Here is an 11205-nt window from a genome sequence, read left to right as displayed (position 1 = left end):
TATGGTAATTATAATACTTAATACATTTGATATACTTCATTATCAAAATAACGGTATCACAAGTGGGCGTGGCTAGTGACTCAGGAGCTGGAACCAGTGTCCGCCCCACTAGTATTTAGGGCCACAGGCTGCTACTGCGCCAAACATAAACAATATATATATTATTTAATACATGTGCAACAGCAGACGGTATCCTATGTACTGCTGTGTGTACTGTGTGCTGTAGTTTACTTTGATTAAAAAAAATACCATTGTTTGTATTATAACTTGAGTTGCAGTTGCTGTCTCCCACATGCCTTCCACCTGTTTCCTTCATTCTCACAGTATTTCCACCAGCTATCACACATTTTCATAATTTCCATGGCTCGGAGCTGCAGTCATGTCCTCACGTGTCTCACATTACTGCTTTGTTATCATGACATGACTTCTACAAGGATCATGTGATCATTTCTGGCCTGCCGCATATGGTCATTTGTGCAAATGTGCACACAAAGAATGATCCAAAGCTTCCGCTGTAGAATAATGTATTTCACTCTGTGTATGCATGTAGAATAATGTATTTAGAATAATGTATTTCACTCTGTGTATGCATGTAGAATAATGTATTTAGAATAATGTATTTCACTCTGTGTATGCATGTAGAATAATGTATTTAGAATAATGTATTTCACTCTGTGTATGCATGTAGAATAATGTATTTAGAATAATGTATTTCACTCTGTGTATGCATGTAGAATAATGTATTTCACTCTGTGTATGCATGTAGAATAATGTATTTAGAATAATGTATTTCACTCTGTGTATGCATGTAGAATAATGTATTTAGAATAATGTATTTCACTCTGTGTATGCATGTAGAATAATGTATTTCACTCTGTGTATGCATGTAGAATAATGTATTTCACTCTCTGTATGCATGTAGAATAATGTATTTAGAATAATGTATTTCACTCTGTGTATGCATGTAGAATAATGTTATTCACTCTGTGTATGCATGTAGAATAATGTATTTCACTCTGTGTATGCATGTAGAATAATGTATTTAGAATAATGTATTTCACTCTGTGTATGCATGTAGAATAATGTATTTAGAATAATGTATTTCACTCTGTATGCATGTAGAATAATGTATTTCACTCTGTGTATGCATGTAGAATAATGTATTTCACTCTGTGTATGCATGTAGAATAATGTATTTCACTCTGTGTATGCATGTAGAATAATGTATTTAGAATAATGTATTTCACTCTGTGTATGCATGTAGAATAATGTATTTAGAATAATGTATTTCACTCTGTATGCATGTAGAATAATGTATTTCACTCTGTGTATGCATGTAGAATAATGTATTTCACTCTGTGTATGCATGTAGAATAATGTATTTCACTCTGTGTATGCATGTAGAATAATGTATTTAGAATAATGTATTTCACTCTGTGTATGCATGTAGAATAATGTATTTAGAATAATGTATTTCACTCTGTGTATGCATGTAGAATAATGTATTTCACTCTCTGTCTTCGTGGAACCTATATGTGCTGATTCACTTGCAAACTTTCACTTCACCTTTCTACAGAAATGATTAATTCCACTGGGGTTGTAAGTCGTCTGTTGGAGACACCCTTTTGCCCCCCCCCCTTCCCTGCTCTTCCTGTCCTCCACAGTATGCTACTGCTCTATATGTGGCACTGGTGCTGCTTGAGGAATCCTATCCAAATGTTTTCCATATTAGCTCAGAGCCTCCTCCAGTTCCACATAGCAGTTTGGCTGAGCTTGTGGGGAGAGGAGCTTCTCGGCTGGGAGGGGAGCAGAAAGGGGAGGTTAGAGCTTGTGGGGAGAGGAGTTTCTCGGCTGGGGGGGGCAGAAAGGGGAGGTTAGAGCTTGTGGTGAGAGGAGCTTCTCGGCTGGGAGGGGAGCAGAAAGGTCCCAGTTAGAGACAGACAGGCTTGTCGAGCCCAAACAGAACAAACGTTAAAGACGTAAGGACAGAGAGGGGGGAAACGAGGGGGGGACGTAATCTGGGGAGTTAAAGACAGGCTTGGTCTGAAGAACAGGAGAAGAGGTGGGACGGGGGCAGAAAGGGCTCCTGGAGCCAGAAGAAGAAAAAGATGGGTGTGTTCAAGAGCGACGACAGCCCGGTGCCAGGAGACGCTCATAAGTGTCATGGCTGTCGTTTCCCTCTGCTCATCGCCCTGCTGCAGCTGCTGCTGGGGGTGGCCATCACAGTGGTGGCCTTCCTCATGCTAGCCACCAGCCCCTCACTCCTGGCCAGGGAGACGCCGCACTGGGCCGGGATCATCGTAAGCTCCGTCCTTATGCTCTGCCTCCACCTTCTACGTCTCCTCATGTGTGCATTTGCATGGAGTCACAGCTGTGGCCTTTACATCTCTGCAAGTGTTGCATGACCTGTGCTACTGTGTGGCCCTTATCTTTTAGTTTTCTTTATCTTCATCTGACTGCATGGCAGCTTTGGCCCTGCCCCTCAGTATCTGGCCTGGGACTGAGAGCAGGAGATGTGTCTGGACTCATCCTGTCCCATAAGTCTAAATTCGCGGAATGAACTCATTGCCTCAATTTCCCATCCACCTCGGTCTCGGTCTCACCGCCCTGTTTTTGTTTTATGCCCTGCAAACTGAGAATTTGGGGGGAGGATGGAACAAACCGCTGGTTAGTTTCTACCACTGCGCCCCTCTTTTGACCAACATGCCACCTTCCAACAGGCCTTGTACAATCCAGACATACAGAGTCTTTAGATACCCATCAAATGCTATGGCCTTCTAAACAAACCTGCTCTCTCTCACTCACTCACTCACTCACCCACACACACCCACACACACACACACACACACACACACACACACACACACACACACACACACACACACACACACGCACGCACGCACGCACACACACACACACACACACACACACACACACACACACACACACATACACACACACACACACACACACACACACGCAGTCCTCCAGCAGTCTTCCAACAGTCTTCCAGCAGTCCTCCAACAGTCCTCCAGCAGTCCTCCAACAGTCCTCCAGCAGTCCTCCAGCAGTCTTCCAACAGTCTTCCAGCAGTCCTCCAGCAGTCTTCGAACAGTCCTCCAGCAGTCCTCCAGCAGTCCTCCAGCAGTTTTCCAGCAGTCCCCCAGCAGTCTTCCAACAGTCTTCCAGCAGTCTTCCAGCAGTTTTCCAGCAGTCCTCCAGCAGTCTTTGAGCAGTCTTCCAGCAGTCTTCCAGCAGTCTTTGAGCAGTCTTCCAGCAGTCTTCCAGCAGTCTTCCAGCAGTTTTCCAGCAGTCCCCCAACAGTCTTCCAGCAGTCCTCCAGCAGTCTTTGAGCAGTCTTCCAGCAGTCCTCCAGCAGTCTTCCAGCAGTCTTCCAGCAGTCTTCCAGCAGTTTTCCAGCAGTCCCCCAACAGTCTTCCAACAGTCTTCCAGCAGTCCTCCAGCAGTCTTTGAGCAGTCTTCCAGCAGTCCTCCAGCAGTCTTTGAGCAGTCTTCCAGCAGTCCTCCAGTGTCCTCCGCCACAACACTGAGACGCAGAGCGTTAGTTCTGCAGATCCTCTGGTGGACCAGCCACTGCTGGCTGATGTAAAACATGTCACTGAATTTGCGACGCTTGGGGTTTTTGACGGTAACGTCACCACAGACACGTTTACATTTCTCTGTATTACCACAAATGCAAGAAGGGCCTTCATCACCTTCATCACCTTCATCACCTTCATCACCTTCATCGCCGGCTGATGAGTCGTCATTCTGGCGCTCGCTTCAGTGAAAGGTACTTAATGAACATTCTTTTTTTATTATTATTATTTCAGATTTTTGCCCCTTTTTCTCTCCAATCGCTAATGACCCCACTCTTCTGAGCCGTCCCGGTCTCTGCTCCACCCCCTCTGCTGATCCGGGGAGGGCTGCAGACTACCACATGCCTCCTCCCATACATGTGGAGTCACCAGCCGCTTCTTTTCACCTGACAGTGAGGAGTTTCACCAGGGGGACGTAGCGCGTGGGAGGATCACGCTATTCCCCCCAGTTCCCAGTTCCCGCTCCCCCTGAACAGGTGCCCCGACTGACCAGAAGAGGCGCTAGTGCAGTGACCAGGACACATACCCACATCCGGCTTCCCTCCTGCAGACATGGCCAATTGTGTCTGTAGGGACGCCCGACAAAGCCGGAGGCAACAGGATTCGAACCGCCGATCCCTGTGTTGGTAGGCAACGGAATAGACCGCTACACCACCCAGATGCCCCTAATGAACATTTAAGTAAGAATCGTCGAGATTGCCACTTTAAAGAGAAGATGTATGGAATACAAGAATGAAAGTTTTCCCCATCCCACATGATGTATATGGATACATATACATCATGCATACACCATACATGATGTATACATGTTTCATGTCTATGTATACATGATGTATACATGATGCATATGTATACATATACATCATGCATGTGTATATATGCATGATGCATACGTATACATGAAACATGTATACATATGCATGATGTATACGTATACAGAGGTGTAAAAACCAGGTCCAGAAAGTAAATGTCCAAACCGTGTATTTGCTCCAACCATGTTACTAAAGCAGCTGGTTCCATTAGCTAGTTTCCCCTACCCAGTTGAGGAGTGGGGTTGACTAGGACCTGCTAGCGTAGTGCCTGAGTGGAGCAAATACATGGTTTGGACTTTTACTTTCTGGACCTGGTTTTTACACCTCTGCGTATACATCACGTATACGTATACATGTATATGTATACATGAAACGTGTGCTTTCATCCAAACCATGTGGAAGACAGTCAGTAATGCAGTATGCAGCTTTAGCAGCAGTTACTCGTCTGTTGGCATGAAGCTCAAGATCCAGCAAGTCATCAAAAGTTTTACAACAACCGAGTAACCAAACACTTTAAATCACAATTGGAAATTCTCCAAATTCAAAACAACATTTCACCAACGAGCTGCTGCATGACGGTGCTAAAGGCAGCTACGGCATATTCGCGTGATCAAATGCCGTCGAGCAGTCTGTGACATAACACTGTTAACAGTGGTTCTTCCTGCATGGTCAGAGATCAGTATTCATTTTTAGGTCACCATTTGGTTAAAAAAATCATACAAACTGTTGTTTCTGCTTGGTCAGTCAACTTTACCAGCCTATCACAGATGCTGCTGTGGACGCTCGAGCATCCCGAGTGAGATCTGCACGAGTCTCAGCCGAGTGGAAAACACTGAGGTCACCAACAACAAGAACATCCAGACAAGCTTCTGTGCTCAGAAGCTGAGGAAAACATTTAAATAAGATGCTGCATGTTAGTCACAAGACTCCAATTGCACTGACACACAGAACGAGATAAGGGGCGTGTGTGTGTGTGTGTGTGTGTGTGTGGTGTGTTTGTTGTGGTGGGTGTGTTGCTACGTGAGAACGAGAGAATGAGAGAGTGATTTATCCCAAGAAAGGGAGCCGATATCTGACTGACCCTGCTGTGATGATGTGGTCAGATGACAGCTTGATGCTGGATGGAACAATACTGACAGAAGCCTCCATTTAGAAGCATACTACTTGTTTGCATGTTGGTTAAAATCGCTCATGGATGACTACAGTGTGACTGTGTCCACGTTTACATGATTGACCACCAATACCAGTGAATCTAAGCACGCCTAACCAAACGTCCTCTGTTGTGTTCTTCTAGCTGTGCTTGGTTTCCATCCTGGGTCTGACCTTGTACTGCATCACCCACCTCCCTGATGAGAGGTCTTCGCTGCAGTTCATTAGCAAGGTGAATCTAAAGGCCTCATCCTGCACATTTCCTGCAGAGGTAGAAGGAAACTAGCACTGCAGCCTGAGGGAATCACTCTTATGGTCAGGCTGTCATATGTTTGTATGTAGCAGAGTAACTTTATGACGTACACAGCCCTCTCGCTCATTCAGGTTGACATTACACAAGTTGCAGTCTTCCGGCGCAGGTTGAAAACTCACCTCTTCAAGAACTACTACTCTGCTAGTTCTTGTTCTTAGCACTTGCTGTATTCACTCATTTAAAAAAAAAAAAATCTCTTTCTTGCACTTTTACTTTAGCATGGGTGTTGCTCTTAGATGCTTGTTTAGATGCACTTATGACCTCTGATGACTAGTAGTTCTCCTGATTTCCTACGTTAAATGATGCACTTATTGTAAGTCGCTTTGGATACAAGCGTCGGCTAAATGACTGGAACGTCATGTACAGTATATGTCTTCAACATATGCATGCACTTTTAGAAGACAGCGGTTGTAAGCACGATTTATCTTTTTGCAGCTGTCGATGTGTAAAGTGGTGTTTGCAGTGGTGCATGAAGGTAAAGCCAATAAAAGGTTTCATGTCTTCTTCTGGAAATGAAACATTAGCATGACTCAAAGTTGGAAGCAGGAATAAATTGGGATTAGTCTGGGAAGGAGTACAGTGTGGTGCTGCAGTGGGTGAACAGACAAATACAATTACAAGTGCTGGATGTGGGTCCAAATGGTTTTATTTAATAATATCAAAAATGTAACCTACTTAGTCAGCCATTCATAAAATTGCCTTTGGGTGAGACCGTGTCTGGTGGACACAGTTTGTGCGCTATATGTTTCAAGAAACTGTCACCTTTATTGTAAAGATTTTTGTCTTTTAGATTTCCAATAGATGTTGCAAAGTAATCCATTACTTTGTAAGGTAAAGTAATGCATTACTTTGCAAGGTGAGGTTAAGTCAGACATTACTTTGTAATCCAAGGTGTTGTGGTAAATTATTAGGTAATCTGTCAAATCAGAATCAGAATCAGCTTTATTGGGGAAGTGCGTCTATGCACACCAGGAATTTGACTCGGGTCAAATACCCAAACGGCATCCTTGATGTTTTTTGAAGCACTTCACAGACAAGTGTTTTAGGACCGAGTGTCATCTGTTGACAACGTCAGTATGACTCCTTTGAGTTTGTGCCAGCTGAGTTTCCACATTTTGTGGCTTCATATCTTCTGGTAACCACACATTTTTTGGATTTCACAGCCCTGCGGAAATTAACATAAATAGATGCATTTTCAAATCAAGCAACGCTCCTTGCTTGCATAATCCCATAAGCAACATGCAGCTGAACCCAAACACACCAATGGATGAGGGCTCCTGCTGTGCACGGGGCGGATTAAGATAAAGGGGACGCGATACTGAGCTTTTGTAATTACATGAACTATACAAATCCCGTGCCACATATTGCCAGCAGTATTTTTAGACACGAGTTAATCATTCAGCATTACGTGAGCGCACACACAGGATGTGAACAGAAGTGGGAAGTGGCCCTGGTTACAGGAAACTCTGACATGTACGGTGTCTGTCATGTGCCACAGGATAAGACTCATAACAATACTAATGCATTTTATTTATATGACACCTTCCCCACGCACAGGGGCTGTACAACGGCAAATGAAAAGAGTATCGATGATAGAACATTCGGAGCGAGAGAGGTTCAGAAGGGGCTTTTGGTTTTGATTTACAGTCAGACAGCGTGGCAGATGTCCTCGGGGAGAGCGGCAGGTCCTTCCATAGTCTAGAAACCATAACAGACAAAGCCTTATCACCCGGTGTGTGCTGGCTGGTTGCTAGGGTGGTGGGAATAAGACCGGCCTCGGCGCAGCGGAGGGGGCGGTTGGGGGTGCGTGTGTGTAACTGGTCAGCTCAGACGGTGGAGCCGGGCCTTTTAGAGCCTCCAAGGTCAACAGCAAAATGCAGGTTTCAGGTTTTCTTCTCGCGCTACAGGGATGTGTGGTGTGTGTTGGGATCCGAGCAGCTGAGTTTTGACCATATCGTAACTTGATGAGTGTAGATGAGAGACCATGTGGAAAAAATGCTGTTTTTACCAGAATCAAAATGTACACCCCAAGCATCCGGGTGGCGTGGCGGTCTATTCCGTTGCCTACCAACACGGGGACTGCCGGTTCGAATCCCCACGTTACCTCCGGCTTGGTCGGGCGTCCCTACAGAAACAATTGGCAGTGTCTGTGGGTGGGAAGCCGGATGTGGGTATGTGTCCTGGTTGCTGCACTAGCGCCTCCTCTGGTCGGTCGGGGTGCCTGTTCAGGGGGGAGGGGGAACTGGGGTGGGGAGGGGGAACTGGGGGGGGGAGTAGCGTGATCCTCCCATGCGCTACGTCCCCCCTGGTGAAACTCCTCACTGTCAGGTGAAAAGAAGCGGCTGGTGACTCCACATGTATGGGAGGAGGTAGTCTGCAGCCTCCCCGGATCGGCAGAGGGGGAGGAGCAGAGACCGGGATGGCTCAGAAGAGTGGGGTAATTGGCGGATACAATAGGGGAGAAAAAGGGGGGGGGGGATCCAACCAAAAAAAAAAGCCCACCCCAGCGTGGTTACTACTCCGGAGTTCAGACCTAAGCAGTAACCGCTGGTCTGCGGGGGTTTATTGTCTCCCTGTGCAGGACGTGCTGTTGGCATCTTTTTTAGAACGGAGGCTGTGAAAAGCAGTGAGCAGTGTGTCTAAGCACTATGCAGTATCCAAGCCTTCACTTGTTCAGGCCACATAAGAAAACTCTTTTTCAGGAAGGCCTCCGTCAAGCTGCATGACCCACTCCATAGTGAAACATGGAATTCATGCAGTCCTACGTTTCTCTCTTTGCTTCTCTGTCTGCCCTCCAACAGCTGCTGTACTTTATCCTGTGTACAATTGGCCTGGTCATCTCTGTGTTGGTTATCGCGTTTGCTGGGCACCACTACTCACAGGCCAGCAACTTCGTTTGCGAGCAGACGGGAGAGGACTGCGTGTGCAGACTGGACCCAGAGGACCCAGTCACCCGCACCTTCACCTATAAAGAGGTCAGCGACTGCGAAGTAATCACCGGGACACTCACCATTTACTTCCTGCTCCAGATCGTGCTTAACCTGGTCCAAGCAGTGGTCTGTGCCATTGGGGCCTTCATCATGTGGCAGCACCGCTATCAGGTCTTCTTCGCTGGTCTTCAGATTGGGATGCCTTCCCCCCAGCAGTGGCAGAAGGTGTAACGGGATGAGAGATTCGATGACCGGTGACGTTACGGCGGACAGCTGACGAGAGCCTGCTATCATCACGCTCTTGTGAACATAGAGCGCTTAACAATTTAGTGTTTTTGCATAAATAGGCTTCCATTGATCTCAATTCATATTTACAAGGGGAATTGTGTTTTACGCTAATGGGTCTTTGCACACATTTTTTATAACCTTTTGATAACTCTCGGTGTATTTTGCCAGTTTTACATGAACTAAGTTCAATTAGTGCAGGAGAAACAACAGCCAGTGGTTTATTTTTTGGGGCGACACACAACTTTTTTTGCATTTTGAGATGTGATTGTTATTGTTATGATCTTTCAAATTAGTCACATTTGTTGTGTTGAAAAAAGTGTTGCTTTGTTGTCCCTGGTAAATGGACATTATGCAAATGTGATCGTCTACACGGACATTTAAAGGGCCGCTTTGTTGAAACCGAAATAGAGCTGATCTGTTGTGCGATTATTCCTGCAGCTATACCACCACCTGTAGACCGTCTCCTCACATTTCCTTTGGCTTAACAGCAACGTTTATCTCGCAACTCTCTCGCCAGTGATGCTTTAACACTAAATGAATAAAACGTAGGAACAAAGTTGAGAAAGAAAGATGGTAGCGATGGCTAACACTTTGCGTCAGTGGGATCCTGTGTGGAAAACGGTTTAAAGATGAGTGGCTTTTATATACTCTGTAAAGCAGATACAGCTTTTGCAAATTAAAATCGAAATAAAGTCATCAAATATACAACCATCATAATGCCGGAGGCAAGGTTTTTATTTAGTTCTCCCTGCACCAAACAAAACATGTGAATACGAGAAGACGAGCCGGGAGCTCCGAGGATTTTATCAGCGTTTATCAAGTATGCAGCAGTACTGTAAAGTTACGTAACCCTGACATTATCACCGTTGGCTTGAATATGGGAATATACATAAACACTTTAAATGCCAAGGTGGACAATTGCAGAAATAGTACACAACTGACATTTGGGTCAATAGGATCATGCGTGATGTGCGGTGGGCCTCCAACACAAGTGCCGGGGCCGGAGAGCAGTGACAGAAGCTGGGTAGGCCATGCAAAGACTGGCGTCAGGCTGGAGCACGGAGCTGGGCTGGGCTGGGCTGGGCTGGGCTGTGGGAAGGGGGATGCCAGGCCACCAGCCAGCAATAAACTATGACTCAAACAGCCAGCAGGAATCAAACTGCTGCAGTCACAAAGGCAGCGGGGGGGAGGGGAACTCGGACAGGCAGCTGGGCAACTTTTCCATTCAGGTCATTGCACTACATTTATAAGATTCATATATGCAGGAAGAAGCCAAAAAGAAAAAAGGATGGAAATACCTCCCCACGACCTTGTGTTTTCACTTTAACGTGGAGTCGAAGCACTTTGACCTAACTACAGGGCCAGCTTGGCCCCCGTCTCGGGCGACTACAGTGTTCCTCTGTGACGCATGCAGAGCAGAATGGGAGGGGTAAACAAGAGGCAGTTATTCTTGGACATTAGATAACACAAGTGGACAGCGCAAATGTGTAATTATTGTTCAATAATATAGCCTGCTATAAATGCTGAGGATATCCAAACTCCAATTTTCTCAGTCCCTAACATGCTAATATGTGCAGCTTCTCATTTTACAATGCTGTTTCTTATTTTGCATGTATGATTATATGTGCAAAAAACAAAAAGTCATATTCGGTTTCCTTTTGACTGTTCTGCCTCATATAGTAACAGATGAAATGAGCAAATTCAAACCTGCACTCCGGTTTTATTGTGAATAAATGCATTTGGTTTTCCAGTTTTCCCATCACAATTAGTAAAGACTAAATCCTTAAGTGAAAAAGAATCACTAAGCAAATAAGAATCCACAAAACCTCCAAACTCTTTTAAAAGGACCCACCATCACTTTGCTGCATGAAAAGCTAAGACGCATAGCAGGTTGAGGAGAAAAATCCAAGTAGGACTTCCTAAAAATCAACATAAAGGCTGGTACAAAAATAATCCCTCTCAGTCTTCACGTATGACCCACGGGACATGTGTGGCGGTGTCTGTATCTGCAGACCCTGCCCTCTGTCCTCTGCCTGTAGTTTCTCATTAGGGGTCCAAGCTGAGGGGTCTGGGGGCCACGCGGTGCAAAGCAACATGGCTCCCTGTTGTAATTG

General features: G+C 45.6%; 1 protein-coding gene across 1 annotated transcript; it reads left to right on the top strand.

Moving 5' to 3' along the window:
• Positions 1 to 1998: 1998 nt before the first annotated feature.
• sspn (sarcospan (Kras oncogene-associated gene)) lies at positions 1999 to 9799 on the top strand. Its single transcript, XM_056282267.1, has 3 exons — positions 1999 to 2300; positions 5706 to 5792; positions 8675 to 9799. The coding sequence occupies exons 1-3, from the start codon at positions 2109 to 2111 to the stop codon at positions 9032 to 9034; spliced, it is 639 nt and encodes a 212-aa protein (XP_056138242.1). The 5' UTR covers positions 1999 to 2108; the 3' UTR covers positions 9035 to 9799.
• Positions 9800 to 11205: the final 1406 nt, after the last annotated feature.

Source organism: Lampris incognitus, chromosome 6 (genome assembly GCF_029633865.1).
Source record: "Lampris incognitus isolate fLamInc1 chromosome 6, fLamInc1.hap2, whole genome shotgun sequence".
Lineage (NCBI taxonomy): Eukaryota > Metazoa > Chordata > Actinopteri > Lampriformes > Lampridae > Lampris > Lampris incognitus.
The sequence above is the reverse complement of the archived record's forward strand: the minus strand, read 5'-3'. Positions and strand labels throughout refer to the sequence as shown.

Bases quoted from the DNA above. Each gene is read 5' to 3' on its own strand.
- sspn (XM_056282267.1), top strand. From the start codon at position 2,109: ATGGGTGTGTTCAAGAGCGACGACAGCCCGGTGCCAGGAGACGCTCAT. The intron at 2,301-5,705 runs GTAAGCTCCGTC...GTGTTCTTCTAG, and splicing joins CGCACTGGGCCGGGATCATC to CTGTGCTTGGTTTCCATCCT. The intron at 5,793-8,674 runs GTGAATCTAAAG...GCCCTCCAACAG, and splicing joins CGCTGCAGTTCATTAGCAAG to CTGCTGTACTTTATCCTGTG.